General features: G+C 42.5%; 1 protein-coding gene across 1 annotated transcript in view; it reads left to right on the forward strand.

Annotated features, from left to right (window-relative positions):
* The window catches only part of HGD (homogentisate 1,2-dioxygenase), a 45,158-nt gene extending 40,613 nt beyond the window's left edge, over positions 1-4,545 (forward strand). The window contains exons 13-14 of the mRNA XM_065876200.1: positions 1,128-1,309; positions 4,200-4,545. Coding sequence (XP_065732272.1) covers positions 1,128-1,309; positions 4,200-4,349 — 332 coding nt within the window. The 3' untranslated portion in view covers positions 4,350-4,545. The remainder of the gene's footprint in view (positions 1-1,127; positions 1,310-4,199) is intronic.
* Positions 4,546-16,100: the final 11,555 nt, after the last annotated feature.

Below are 16,100 nucleotides of genomic sequence, written 5' to 3' on the forward strand. Positions count from 1 at the left end.
AAATGGACAGATGAATGGATGGATAGTTAGATGGGTAGATTTTCACCCAGGTGTTATATTTCTTTAATTCTTGCTCTAGTTAAAGAGCTTTGTTTCAACAGAAACATAAGATAGAAAAAGTGGAAACATGGTGATTTTTGTCAAATTTTGTTGATTCTGGAGGCACAGCTGGGACCAGTATACTTAACTTATATGAAAGCAAATTTCCATTTAACTTGGGAGAACTTTCTAACACCCAGAGTCTTCAGTAATATGATAGGTTCCTTTGCTGAGTAGAGTGCTTCCATTCACAGGAGGCATGCAGGCAGAGCCCAGAAGGTAATCTGTCAGGAATGATGTACAGAATATTTCTGTTTTGAGTATAAGTAGGGGTACCTTCCAATATTAAGATTTTCAGATTCTATGAAGAGAATGTCAATGGAAAAAGAATGAATCTAAGAAACATTTTAGAGAATGAAAGAATAAGATGATATTAGATTCAGATATAGAAGGTATTTGTTAGAATATATAGTATTTATGGATTAGTTTTTATAGATAATAAGATTTTTTCACACAGATTATTATTTGTTAACGGCCTCCAAGTCCAGGGTTCTTTCCATTACATCACATTTCCAACAACACACACACACACACACACACACACACACACACACACACCACTTCAATTTTCTAATTTGGTAACCAGAAATATGGTGATACCCTGTATGACTGTGAGGCTATTTGGGAAGGGATTCAGATCTGAGAAAGAGGATAATTTTTATATGGGGCTTGTAAGCCTAGATGATGGAGTACATCCCTTCTTTATTATGATTTGCATGTTAATTATTATTAAAATTCTTGTCTGGGCCCTGATTTTCTTTAGATCTAGCATAATTTCATCCAGGCAGTGGAACTTAAGACCTCTGATAATCCACAGGGCCATGGAGTAGAGCTTTGCCTACCAAGAATTCCACCCTGATGAATGTTTTGCAGTTGTTGTCCTGTCTATCTATATTCTTTATTATTTCTATGAAATTTATCAGATTCTCCTATCTTCTTGACATTCTGTGGAAATAATGTTTGAGAGGTCTTGGTGTTTTCGGGCCTTGCCTGAGATAATAAAAATAATACTGTTTCAACCTTCCCAGGGAACTGCATGAGTGAATTCATGGGACTCATCAAAGGTCACTATGAGGCAAAGCAAGGTGGGTTCCTGCCAGGGGGAGGCAGCCTGCACAGCCCAATGACGCCCCATGGGCCTGATGCCGACTGCTTTGAGAAGGCCAGTAAAGCCAAGCTGGCACCTGAGAGGATTGCTGATGGCACCATGGTAAGCAAGTTAGATGTGAGGCTCTGGTGGCTTCTGGGGTCCCCAACCTTGCTGAGAGGCTATTTTTTATTTTTCCAAAGTCACAAAGAAGGAGTCAGGAGAGGAGAGTGTGTGTCTATGTGTATGTTCCCATGTGTGTATGCACACACCCCAGTGTATACACTAGACTCCTGATGTGATAGGGTAAAAAGAGTTTGTATTGTACTTGGAGTCAGACCTGGGTTCAAATTCTAGCTCTTGGTTCCTGTGTGACCTTGAGTAAGTCACTTAACCTCTCTGTGCTTCATTTTCTCCATCTGTAGAATAGGTAGGGCATCCAATCCAGCCAGTGGCTGTGATTTAACCCTGCTGACTGTACAGCACTGTTCAAATATAAGGGGAGATATTTTTAATACTATGTGAGGAGTCTTCCCTTATTTGTATGCAGCCCTCTGTATATATGCTCTGTCTCAGAGTCATCTCCTGCATTTTGAAGTAATCTTCTAGGGCCACAGGAACAGGGGATACACCTTTAGCTAGTTTCTCAAGCCCAGGAGGGTCAAGGAAACCTTTGCCTGACTACAGTCAGAGATTGTGAGCAGCAGTTCTCAGCTGTTTTCTCATTTTCTTTTGCTCTCCTTTGGCATGGGATGAAGCTGATGGGATTTAAAACCTGTTTTGTATTCCTCCTGTGTCATGCTGTAAACACTGAGGCTGAACACAATTGCAGTTAGCTGCGGTACTTGATTTCATTTTATTTTGCATTCTAGTTTATGTACCACAAGGAGTAATTTTATGCTAAATCATATGTAAATTTGCTTTAAAGTTTTAAACAAATGCCTTCAGTGCCACCTGACTTTAAAATTGATAGCACAGACCTGCCTGACTCCATACCCAGCTTGCAAACTACCTAATCAGAGAGCTTATCTGTCCCTCTGCCCAACGCAGTTTACTTGCAGTTCCAACTTGAGGACCATAGTTGATGGAGCTGATCTGCAGGGGCAGGGTGAAAGTCCCATCTGCTGGACCTCGGCTCCATTTCCCCTTGCAAGGGCCTCTGCAGAGTTTCTGTAGAACCCCTTCATCTCTGTGCGAGAGCTCTATGAAATATTGATAATCTTAAGCTATTACCTCTGAAAATTCCTGGAAGTTCACAGGTTACCCCAGAGTTACCACTTAGTAACCTTCAGTACCCAACTTGGCTTTGGATAGTGTTACCAGGGAGCAGTGCTTTTGCAACAGTGAGGCACAGGACAGGGCTGTTTCTATGAGGAGCAAGACTTTGGGGAATGTCTAGGGCTTGGAGCTCTAGTGAGAAGGAGCTCTCCTATGGAGGGGAGCCCAGACTACCTGGCAAAGGAGGGTCCAACACTTTACTAGACCTAACTGGGTCTCCCTCACCATTTCCCATTACATAATTTGGATCCAGGCTCATCCATATGCCTTATCCTTATACCACTTTGCAATAAATTAACTTTATAATACTATATCCAAAGCTCAGCTGGGATGGAGTTTTGTTACTCCAGTCAGACAGCAAGGCTCCTAAGAAGTAGTCAGCAAAGAGACAACAATAATTATGGCCTTAATAATGACTTTTATATCTGAATAGTGCTTTATAACGTGCACACCACCTCCATATGATCTTATTTGGTCCTCATATCAAGCTTGTCACGGGAAGTCAGCCAGAGACAATCAACTCCATTGTTTTATTTTTTTAATATGTATTTATTTATTATTTTATGTATTTGTTTGTTTATTTATTTAGTTATTTATTTTGGCCGCTCCTGTTCTTAATTGCGGCACATGGGATCTTTGTAGCAGCATGTGGGATCTTTAGTTGCGGCATGTTAGTTGCGGCATGTGCACTTCTTTAGTAGCAGCATGCAGACTCTTAGCTGTGGCACACATGCGGGATCTAGTTCCCCGACCAGGGATCAAACCCAGGCCCCCTGCATTGGGAGCGCAGAGTCTTACCCACTGGACCACCAGGGAAGTCCCTCTCCATTGTTTTAGGCAAAAAGAAGTTAATGTATATTAGACACCAGACATTAACATGGGTTCTCTGAGTTGTGGCACAAAGAGAATTTTTATCTTCCTTTTGTCCATGTATATTTTTTAAATTTCCAGTGACATGAGCACATAAGAATTGTAGGGTTTTCTTTTTTTTTTTAAGCCGTAGTGAGTCAGAAAATCAGCAACAGGTGAAGCTGGAATGTTTAGGATGCACAGGGCACTTGCATATTCTTTCTGTTGCAGATGAAACCTGTCTGAACATAACAGGACATCCACCATTCAGAACCTTCTGGGACAGGGCTTTTAAAAGTGCTACAGACGTTCCTGCTCCCTTCTTCCCATCTCCTCCTCCTCACTCTCTCTTTTCCTTCTTTTCCTTTTCTCAGCCTATCTCTTGGTCAGAGTCCTGCAAAAGAAAGGCTCAAATCCCAGCTCTATGATTTCTTACTACTATCACCTTAGACAGTCATTTCCCAGCTCTGAACCTTAGTTTCCTCCTCTGCAAAATGGGAAGTATGTTCTCCCTCACATGGACATAGCCACAGTAAAGGCCCCTGAGAAGAAAATTTCTAGGACTCTCCCACCTCTGCCCTTGGATCTAGCAAATTTAGCTCCATGATGCTACAAGGACAATGTGATGCTTACGTGTCCAGTTCCATTTGACAGAATGAAACTTGAGTGTCAGAGAAGTTAAGGATCTTGCACAAGCTACTACCCACTTATAAGTAGTAGGGCCAGAGCCAGAACCCAAGACTTGAGTTTTTCTCCTCACCGTGCTAGCACACATGATTTATTATTCAAAGATTCTACCTACTCATATCATCTCTCTTGACATCTAATCAAACGTGTTTTATTATCCACCTTTCTTCTTTCTTGTCCCCATCCTCATTCCCTACAGGCATTTATGTTTGAGTCTTCTCTAAGTATGGCCGTCACCAAGTGGGGCCTGAAGACCTCTAATTGTTTGGATGAGAACTACTACAAGTGCTGGGAACCTCTCAAGAACCACTTCACCCCCAATTCCAGAAACCCTGCAGGAACTAATTGAGACTGGAGCATTACTACCATAATGGAGGATGGATTTGTGTGATTTCCTTTAGAATCTTATGCTCTTTGGCAGTACTGGGGGAGGAGGTTGGTTAAAATGAGAACTTTTTCACAGTCAAGGAACTCAAACATTTATAGAGATGTATTTGGAAAGTGCTGTCAGCTTAATTACTCAATAAATACTTGCTGCTGTTCTGTGAAAGTGGCAGTTGGTCATAATCAGGCCTTGATGAGGCAGACCTGTGGTGCCCAGGAATGGAAGTCCATTAGATTGGACCAGGAGATTAGGTTCTCCTGGAGTAAGAAGACAGGCAACAGAACAGAAAGGAATGGGAAGCAGTATTTCTCACTACTTATTTTATTTATTTATTTTGCGGTACGTGGGCCTCTCACTGTTGTGGCCTCTCCCGTTGCGGAGCACAGGCTCCGGACGCGCAGGCTCAGCGGCCATGGCTCACGGGCCCAGCCGCTCCGCGGCATGTGGGATCTCCCCGGACCAGGGCACGAACCCGTGTCCCCTGCATTGGCAGGTGGACTCTCAACCACTGCGCCACCAGGGAAGCCCTTTCTCACTACTTTAGTTCTGTAGTTTTAACACATTTCCCCCAGTTTGTTGCCAAATTTTGCTGCTACCAAATTTTTATTTAACAATGTGTAATGAGAGTCAGCTATGTGTCAGGGCCTAGGAACTAGGGTTGCCAGATAAAATACAATATGCCCAGTTACATTTGAATTTCAGATAAATCACAAATAATTTTTAGTATAAGTATGTCCTGTGCATTATTTGGATATACTTATACTAAAAAATTATTCATAGTTTATCTGAAATTCAAATTTAACTGATATGCCTGTATTTTTATTTGCTAAATCTGTCAGTCCTACAAGGTCGTCAAGGAGATAGACATGGTCCTGGCCCTTACAGAGTTTACATTCTAGACAGGGAGACAAAATACACAAACAGTATAATTACAAATTGTGAAACAGGCAAAGAAGAAAACAAATAGGAACTGAGATGGGAATGACAGGTGGGATGGGGAGATCTTTCTTTAGAGAGGAAGGTCTTCATTGAAAAAGTGACATTTAGCCAGACCTAAAGGATAGGAAGGAGCAAGTCATTGGAAGAGTAGGGCTGGGCTGGGCTGGGGAAAAGGAGCATTCTAAGAAAAAGCCTCGTGGGTTCAAGGAACTCAAAGAAGAGTGGATGTGGGGAGCCCAGGAGCAGGCCATTGCAATAGTCCAGGCAAAAGACACCATTGTCCTGGACTAATGAGGTGGCAGCAGGGAGAGAGTGGATAAATCCCTGAAAGCTTTGGGGTAGACCTGAAAGAACTTGTTAGTGGACTGGATGTAAGGTCTGTGGGAAAGAGGAGTTGCAGACAGGGCTGGGACAACTGCTGGGTTTCTGGCAGTGGCATTTCATGATCTCAAACAATAAGGTATCTTTGAGGGTGACAGTGTTGGTGTGCCTTCCCAATGTTCCTTAATATATTAAGAAATCTTTATTAAAAATAAACCAGGGTAAACTAGTAAAGCAGTTAATCCTTTAAAATTTTTAAATTGACCCCATAGCAGGTTGCCAGTGGCTCACCTATATCCCATTAATAATCACCATCCTGTGTTGACCAGCTCCTTCCAGATGCCAGCAGGGCACTCACAACATTGACTGAGGCCCAAACCAGAACAAAGTGCTGAGGATTTCTTTTTTAACATCTTTATTGGAGTATAATTGCTTTACAATGTTGTGTTAGATTCTGCTGTATAAAAAAGTGAATCAGCTAGTGCTGAGGATTGGATGGCCCTGGACACAGCCCTCAACCAACGGAACAGAAATTAGTGGATAAATACGCCAGCTCTCTTGCTCCATACTTCTGAGGCTTGTGTTCAGCTGTGATTCCCCTCAACTTCCAGAAGGATTAAGCTCCACTGCTCATGGTGGCAACTTCTAGAAATGTATCCATTAGTAGCTTCCTTCCCTCTCACCTCCCCACTCTCCTACGGTGCTTCCTGGGTTCTTATCTCAAATAACCCCAAACTAAGACAACCACTGAATATTCCCAAACTCCAGCACATCCGTAATGAGCTCATTCTAACCCTCCTCTTATACACAAACCTAGACTCTCACCCATTTTGGTTCACTCTATCAGTGTGGTGACAAAGCCTCCCTAGAGCTAAGGAAACGTTCTGGGTTTACATCCATTTAGCATCCAAGCCTGTGTACTTTATCTCCCCAGTGCTGGCAGCAGCTCATCAGCAGGAGAAAATATTTCACCCAGACCAGGCTCTTCACACTAATTTAAAAAAGATTTAGTTTCCTTCTGTTGTGCTTCAGATCAGCTAGAAAGATCTGTATCATTTCCTTAATTCCCTATTCTCGAAGATACCTTCCTCTACTATGCTTCCCAAGAATACACCATCTCTTGGCTTAGAAATTAAAAACTCTTTTTTTTAAAAAAAAGCCACCCCGATTAAGGTTCCTCCAATGACAGGAGGGTTTTCTGCCAGGTACCCTTGGCATCTTTATATATTTTCGAGAGAATGCCATAGAAGACACCCTTGCCTTTTTTCTTTTTGGGAGACTTCTCTCACAGCCTGGGCTACTGGCAATCGCTCTAGACCAATGGTTCTCAGTAAGGGTGATTCTGTACCCCTCCCCCAAGACATCTGGCAAAGTCTAGAGACATTTTTTGGTTGTCACAACTGGGGAGGGTGCTACTGGCATCTATTAGGTAAAGGTTAGGGAAGTTGGCAAACATTCTACAATGCACAGGACAAAGAATTATCCAGTACTGAATGTCAATAGTGCTGAGGTTGAAAACCCTGCAGTGGTTTTCAACTTCAGCCATACATTGGAGCTCCTGGCAGCTTCTGAAACTCCAAGTGCCCAGGGTGTATCTCAGCTCAACTGAAGTAGAAATACTGGGAATGGAATCCAAGTGAGAATTTTTTTTTTTTTTTTTTTTTTTTTTTTGGTACGCGGGCCTCTCACTGTTGTGGCCTCTCCCGTTGCAGAGCACAGGCTCCGGACGCGCAGGCTCAGCGGCCATGGCTCACGGGCCTAGCCGCTCCGCGGCATGTGGGATCTTCCCGGACCGGGGCATGAACCCGTGTCCCCTGCATCGGCAGGCGGACTCTCAACCACTGCGCCACCAGGGAAGCCCCCAAGTGAGAATTTTTTTGAAACTCCTCTGGTAATTCCAATGCACAGGCAAGGGTGAGGACCACTGTTTTGGAAACTACCTTAAAATCAGTATCCAAAACATTCTCTGTTTCCAACCTTAGATCCTGGTCCAAATCTGGGCTTCCTGGGGTCTACAGAAATGAGGTGGAAAAGGATCCCAATGTTTCATGGAATGAGATGGGATGGGATGGGATGGGGTGTGTAGTGAGCAATTACCCAGGAGGAGAAGCAGGCTAGAAGGCAGTGGTGAGGTGGGCCACTCTCTTCCTTCAGAAAGCACAAGCTTTATTGCCCAGATGGGGCACAGAGAGAGTGCAGGGAGGACGAGAGGGAAGGTAAGAAACCTAATGCCTGGATGTAAACTATAAGTTAATAGTTAATGTGCAGTTTCTGTGTTGTAGTTTCCCAGAGTGATGAAAGAGTTATCACTTCTGGGTTTGAAGGAAGTTCTATCCTTCTGGAAAGATATTTTACTACTAAAATGAAAAAAAGGTGGGGGGGCTTGAGAGCTGACATTTAAACTTCTTTGTTACATTTAGTAATTAGCTAGCCTTCAATTTAATATAATCAACTTTATATAATTGCATGACAAATCTGAAGTATGTCCAAAATGTATCCTTTTGTGAGTCAGTGTTGTACATAATTAAGAGGACAGATGCTAAAGCCAGACTGCCTGGGTTCCAATCCAGGCTCTACCACTTATTAGCTGTGTGACCCTGAGTGAGTTATTAATTTTTCTGAGCCTCTATTTCCTCAGCTGTAAAATGTGGATAATGATAGTACCTACTTCATAAGGAATTCAGACTCTGGAATCCAGACTGTGCTTATAGCTGAATGAGTTTGAGCAAGTGACTTAAGCTCTCTGAACCTCACCTTCCTCATTTGTAAGAAGGAAATGATTTATTTCACAAGGATTTGGTGGGGGTTAAATGAGAGCCTGCGTTGAAAGCACCCACACTGCTTTTGGCACATAGTGAGCATAGGCAAACTTAGCTACTATTGTTATAGTTTATTGTTGCTATGGTGACTCAGTGAATACTTATTAGTTCCTGCCTCAGAGAAGCTATTGTGTGACCTACTGTAGGATACACTGGACTGAGTAAGCCAAGGTCCTTTTCCCTAAATAACTAGCCTTTAGCTGAGGAGGAAGGCATGTGTTCTTCTAATGCAATAAGTAACAGAAGCCCAAAGTGTGGAAAATTTAAAGTACATACTGCCTTCTTTTCGTCATCTTTTAGGTCTTAAAACAAGAAAACCATATTGAAGTTCAATTGAAGATTTCAACAGTGCATATTAATAACTCAATTAAAGTGAGAGTTAAGACAGAATCTAAAATGGCTTTGATATAAGTAGTTCACCTATGACTAACTACAGAGCTTTTCTGAGGAATCTTGCCTAATCAAGTGGGCCTTTGGACTCTAATTAGCCTACTCCAGGTTTTTTAAATCTAAAATTATATCACAAGCTTTGACACAACTCACTACAGTACTACTAACAGTGATACCTCATAAAAAAACAAGTGTATGCAATTCTATACAGTTCCTGGAATAGAAATTTAACAAACGGGGCAGTTTCACTCATTAATGAGCATTTACTGCCCTTATTTTATAAATAAAATTAAAATCTAAAGGACAGGTATATTTTACAATACCGCTTCTCTTAATAAAAGGACATGGTATCAATTGAGTGCAGTCAACTGTAACTGAAAATCTAACATTAGCTTAACAACTAGGACTTTATTTCAAAAAAGAAGTCTGAGGTTGGCAGGTCAGGACAAGGACAATGATAACACCAAGTTATCCTGGAACCAAGTTCATTCTGGTTTTCTGCTCTGCTATTCTTGGATATTGTCTTACCTTCATCTCACTTCCATGTTCTAGGTCAGGGGAAGGGAGGAAAGCAAAAGGGTGAAGGAACAGAAAGATTTCTCCTTGGGAAATGTCTTTTATTGAGGGAAGGAAGCCCTCCCCAGTAGATTTCTCTTACGTCTCATGTGCAGAACTGGATCACATGTCCACCCTTAGACCAATCCCAAGTTCATTCCCTAGGTGTGGGGTCATGCCCACCCTCCCTGAGATAAAGGGACTTCCACCACCCTCCTGAACAAATCAGTGTTCTATTAGAAGAAAAAGGAGAGTGAGTATTGGTGGGCAACAACTACTGCCTGCCATGGATACATTCTTGTATCCATGGAAATCCTTGGAAATTCGGCAAGAATAACATGGGAAATGTTGGTTTTGAATCAAATATTTTCACTCTCACAGCCCCAAGAAGAGATAAATCTACTAATACTTGCTTTACACAGAAAATGCTCCAAATGTCTGCCTAGGTTCTCTCCAAATACATCCTTATTAAAATTGTTACCGACCTTCCCGTGTTGGTCCCCAACAAAGGTCCTTCTGCTAGTGTCGTTGGAGCTAATAGAACAAGACCAAGTTCAGTTCAGAAGCAAAGGAAAGCTTTATTCTTTGATCAAAGAATGGAGATGTGAGCTCGAGCCCTAGAGCACATGCTCTCTCTGGGACAGGCAACCACAGCATCTCTTCACACAGCACGTGGCCATCTTGAATTGAGGTGTCAGGCACAGCTGTTTTGCCCCAGGAACTCTAATCCGATGTGTTAGGTGCAAGGCCTCTGCACACAGGCCCCTATGGGCAAGTGAAACTAGACTAAGCATAAGAGAAGAGGTTTAGACCTTAAATTATCACCTAGATTCCATCTTATTTTTCCCAGGATCCCAGTGGTCTTTGCTGGTGACAAAATGGCTTTTCAAGTCTTCTTTTTATACAGGGTAAGGAGGTTGGCTGGCAGTTGTCTCAATTGTCCTGACAGTCTCATTTCTAATCACAAACAGGTGACACGGACAATCAGGGCAGTAGGACTTAATCAAAACCTAGAATACTGATCCTCAAATTAGCAGGGTTTCTTTCTTTTTTTCTTTTAATTTTAGCTTTTTAAAATTTTATTTATTTATTTTGGTTGTGCCAGGTCTTAGTTGCGGCAGGCAGGCTCCTTAGTTGCAGCCGGCAGGCTCCTCAGATGTGGCTCACGGGATCCTTAGTTGTGGCACGTGAATTCTTAGCTGTACCATGCCTGTGGGATCTAGTTCCCTGCATTGGGAGGTGGATTCTTAACCACTGCATCACCAGAGAAGTCCCTTTCTTTTCTTTCTTTATTTTTAAATAGACCTTATTTTTTTAGAGCAGTTTTAGGTTCATGGCAAAATTGAGGGCAAGGTACAGAGATTTCCCAAATACCCTCTGCCTTCAGTCATGCATGGCCTCCCCCATTATCAATATCCCCCACCAGAGTGGTATATTTTTTACAACAGAGGAACCTACATTGACACACGAGTGTCACCAAAAACCCATAGTTTACATTAGGGTTCACTCTTGGCATTGTACATTCTGTGGGTTTGGGCAAATATAATAACATGTAACAAATATAATAACACTAACAGTGTCCTAACAGTGTCCTACAGAGTAGTTTCACTGTCCTAAAAATCCTCTGTCCTCTGTCTATTCATCCCTCCCTTGGTTGCTTCCAGGTTGTGGCCATTATGAATTAAGCTGCTATAAACATCCATATGCAGGTTTCTGTGTAGGCATAAGTTTTCAACTCCTTTTGGTAACTACCAAGGAGTATGATTGCTGTATCATGTGGTAAAAGTATGTTTAGTTTTGCAGGAAACTGATACTGACAAACTGCCGAAGTGACTGTACCATTTTACATTCCCACCAGAAATGAATGAGAGTTCTTTATCAGGGACAAGTTGTTTCTCCTATCCAAACCTTTCCTATAGAGTTAGGCTGTGAGACTAGCAGATCTTTAAAGATCCTTCCAGCTCTAAATATATACCTGTGAATGTGCTAGAAATGTGCACATGGGGGTCCCTGTTCTTGAAGGCAACATCTCTTAATCCCTCCAAGCTGGATTAGGTGTCCTTTCTCAGTATTGGGCTCCACACAACATCAGTCTTTATCGCTTTCAAAGATATGCCCTCTGGAGTCAGCCTGCCCAGATTTAACTTCTATCTCAGCCCTTATTAGCTAGAGGACTCGAGCAAATTATTTAACCTCTCAAACTTTTATGATGATGAGATATAAGATGATTTTAATGATGATTTTTAAGATACGTTGAGAGGTGTGTAAAGCCCTTACTTTAGCTTAGTGCCTGGAGTACGATAATAAGCGTTGACTGCTGTAATTGTTTTTCTCCATTGTGAGTTCCTCCAAGAAGAAGCTATATCTTCAGATTAGTATCCTTAGTGCTTAGTAAATGACCGGGGCTCAGTTAAGTATTTGATCAACACAGAAAACCAGCAGGATGACACTAGCCGATGATGTAACCCTGGACGACTTGATCACGGCGAAAGATGACCTCTCTGGTGCCGACATCAAGGCAATCTGTACAGAAGCTGGCCTCATGGCCTTGAGAGAACGTAGAATGAAAGTAACGAATGAAGACTTCAAAAAGTCTAAAGAAAATGTTCTTTATGAAAAACAAGAAGGCACTCCTTAGGGGCTCTATCTCTAGTGGACCACAGTTGGCTTCCAGGAAAAGGTTGGAAGTGTCCCGACCCCTTGGAGGTGTGAGGTTGGGGAAGTTGCCTAGGAGTCCACGTTCCGGTTGGTCTTCATTAGCACAGCATCCTGAGTATCTTTTGAGCATGATGTGTAGAATTCCCATCTGGCTCTCTTTGTACGTTGGTCACGTGCAGTGCTGTCTTCCCAATAAAGCAGCTCTTTCTCAAAAACCCCCCCTCCACACACACAGAAGACACCTGATGGCCAGTGTCCTACTAGAATTCAGTAGGACACAGGCTCCTTTGTCCCAGTGGCTCCAGGAAACGAACCATCCCCAGTACCTGCAGACCAACAGCAGCTCATTTTCCTTGTGGCCTGCACTTGTCTCTCCTCCCAAACCCCCTGATGGGAAAAAAATTGCTTCTGTGCCACTCCTGCAGAGCATGATTTTGGAGGAGAAGCTGCCCATCCAGCTTCTAGTATATGGCACCGGTGTTATTGAAACCCTCCACCTCCATCTACCCTCACCCAAGCCACTCCATATAAAATAATAATAATACTCCTTGATGCCGTCTCTATCTCACATAAAGAATAAAACCCTCTTTAGAAAACTTTGTTTTTAATTGATGTGAAACATATAATGTAAGTAGAAAAAAGTGCTTAACTGTGCAAATGTAGTTTCAAGAAAAGTCCCCTCTCACATTTTCCTCCTACCCACAACAATTTTATATCAGACTGCAGTCCTTGAATCCCTCCTGTAATGATTTCTGGAGCAGCCTCAGCCAACTTGCCTCTCTCCCCCACCCCCAAGATTTTTCCAGAGCCTAATTATTAAATGAGATGAATGATTTAAATGCAATTGGTGACAAGAACTGACTTTAATCTGATAAGATGATACTCCTTGTGATTATGGGGGAAATGAATTTGAACTTTAGTGCAGGTTTGCTCCAGAATTCTCAGATGTTTCACCAGCCACCCATCTCCAGGGACATTGAGAGATCAGATGTCAGACTTTCAGCTTGACTTTAATCCTATAAATCCTGAAACTTGGCCATAAGATTGATGCTCACTGCACCTTCTTGGGATGATAAAGAGTCTCCAGGTAGATGACACTGTTCAGGCCACAGTGGTTATCAGCAGAAGGAGTCATCTCTAGCTCAGCTAGAGAAATGGCAGTAAACAAGGCAGCCAGAGAGGGAACTATCGGATGTATTACAGTCATAGTTATAGGTACAAATAGGTCCTATAATAGAAACATGATAAAATTCTGTTTGTTCACACAAAGGTAGAAAGTGGCACTGGAAGCTTTGAAAATTCAGAATCTTTGAATGTTTTCATAGGATTATGTTTTTACTAATTTTAAAGTGCTGTTTGTATTTTTAAATCACACATATTTGATCAAGACAGTTTCTTGTTCAGATCTCTAATCTCTTCAAATACCCCATTAACGATCCTGAAGACTGTAGAGATAATCAATACCCTGTATCTTCCCCAAAGTTATGAGAAGACTGTGCCAGGAGTGAGAAAGAAAAATAAATCAGGGACTGGACCCAGGGGATTTTGATCAGAGCATGAATAATCTTTCTCTCCAGGCAGGATCCATAATAAAGGATAAAAAGACATAGTACTTAAACAAACCAGCCTGTTAGAGAAGGAATATTGTTCCAGAGAGAGGAAGGGATGTCATACAAGGAAAAGGAATTATTAAGAAGACTGCCTCCTCATGCATGTGCCTAAAGGGGAAATAATAGAGATAATATATTTAGACTTTGATAAAGTTTTCGACAAGTTCACATCTAAATGAGTCATCCTGGGATCGGCAGGGGCTGCTTTGTCCTGCACTGAGAGCTGTCTCAAAAATTGAAAATAATTTCTGGCCTGAAGTCTTACAACAGCCTGGTCACTAGTCATCCTCCAGCCTCTCCTACCCCAACATGTTCCTCCAGGATCCAGAAGGATATTCCAGGAGTGCAAATTCAATAAGGTTACTCCTGCTTAACACCTTCAAAGCTCCCACTGTCATCAGGTTGAAGTCTAAATTCCTTACCTGTGATAAAGGCTTTATGATCTGGTTCCTGGTTACCTCCCTCAGTATATAACTATCATTTTTTGGATGCTCAACATTTGAACCACTTTATGTTTGGGAATTCCTTACCTGCTTTAAAGCTGAACATACTACATGTTTGCTTTTTCAGTCTCCCTTGCAGCCAGAACTCAGGCACATAACCTGGGCTCAGCCAATCCCTGGGTTCAGCCAATCAGATGCCCTGGACTTAGGAGCAAGTGATGGGAAGATACAGTGGCCTTGAGGAACTCTTTCCAGCGGCTGTACTTGTAACAAACTTGAGTTCTTGGGCCAACAGAAGCAGATTACTGTGGGCTTCTGTGCCCAGTGCCCCTAGCAGAATCAGTCAGACAAATGGCAGCACTGAGTGCTCAGATGAGGTGTAATTGGTGTTCTCACCAGATCACTTCTGAGTGTGATTTGGGGCACTGTTCATGGTGATGAAAAATCTTTTGAAATTGATTAAACTCTTAAGGACACATTGCTCAATAATTCTCTATGTTAAAAAAGTGTGTGTTTAAAAAATTCTGCCTATGCCTCTCTGGGTATTGCCTTCTTTCAAAGTTTAGACACAAAAGATATATTGTAAATGTTTTTCCTGTTACTGAGGTGTACTAAAACAACTCTTGAGGAAAGAAGATTGGTATAATCAAGGATTAATATCTTTTTTTTTTTTTTTTTTTTGCGGTACGCGGTCCTCTCACTGTTGTGGCCTCTCCCGTTGCGGAGCACAGACTCCGGACGCGCAGGCTCAGCGGCCATGGCTCACGGGTCTAGCCGCTCCGCGGCATGTGGGATCTCCCCGGACCGGGGCACGAACCCGCGTCCCCTGCATCGGCAGGCGGACTCTCAACCACTGCGCCACCAGGGAAGCCCTCTTTTTTTTTTTTTTTAATTTATTTTATTTTTGGCTGTGTTGGGTCTCCGTTGCTGCGTGGGCTTTCTCCAGTTGCAGCAAGCGGGGGCTACTCTTCGTTGCGGTGCGCGGGCTTCTCATTGCGGTGGCTTCTCTTGTTGCAGAGTGTGGGCTCTATGCACGTGGGCTGCAGTACTTGCAGCATGCGGGCTCAGTTGTTGTGGCACACGGGCTTAGTTGCTCCGCGGCATGTGGGATCTTCCCGGACCAGGGCTTAAACCCATGTCCCCTGCATTGCAGGCAGATTAACCACTGCACCACCAGGGAAGCCCAAGGATTAATATCTTTAATTTACCTTAAGTCTTAAAATCATTAAGAAAAAAAGACGTTTTACATCAGAAAAATTGGGCAGTGGATTTGAGCAACTAAATAACAAAATAAATGGACAAAAATATATGAAAAAAGTTATCCTTCAATAATAAATGAAATGCAAATTAAAACATTTTCATTAATTAGGTTTAAAAATAATAATAGGGGCTTCTCTGGTGGCACAGTGGTTAAGAATCTGCCTGACAATGCAGGGGATGCGGGTTCCAGCCCTGGTCCAGGAAAATCCCACATGCCGTGGAGCAACTAAGCCCGTGCGCCACAACTACTGAGGCTGCGCTCTAGAGCCCGTGAGCCACAACTACTGAAACCTGCACGCCTAGAGCCCATCTCTGCAACAACAGAAGCCATGCAATGAGAAGCCCGTGCACTGCAACGAAGAGTAGCCCCCACTCACCGCACCTAAAGCCCACGTGCAGCAATGAAGACCTGATGCAGCCAAAAAAATAATAATAGTAAACACTCACTGAGGCCTGAATGTATGCCACTAAATATTTTATAAGTAATAACTCATTAAACAATGAGTTTAATAACAATGTAAGTTTTACTAGTTTATCCATTTTAAAGATAAGGAAACAGAATTTAAATACATTCCAGGTCACTTCACCAGTAAGTAGCAGAGCAGGGATATAAAGGTAAGGAGGGGTGGGACTGAAAGTTCCAACTTTCTAATCACATGGTTGGTTCTCCAGGCAGCCAGCCCCCATCCTTAGGTGTGGCCCAAAACTCACCTCATTAAT

This window comes from Phocoena phocoena, chromosome 4, assembly GCF_963924675.1.
Source record: "Phocoena phocoena chromosome 4, mPhoPho1.1, whole genome shotgun sequence".
Taxonomy (NCBI): domain Eukaryota; kingdom Metazoa; phylum Chordata; class Mammalia; order Artiodactyla; family Phocoenidae; genus Phocoena; species Phocoena phocoena.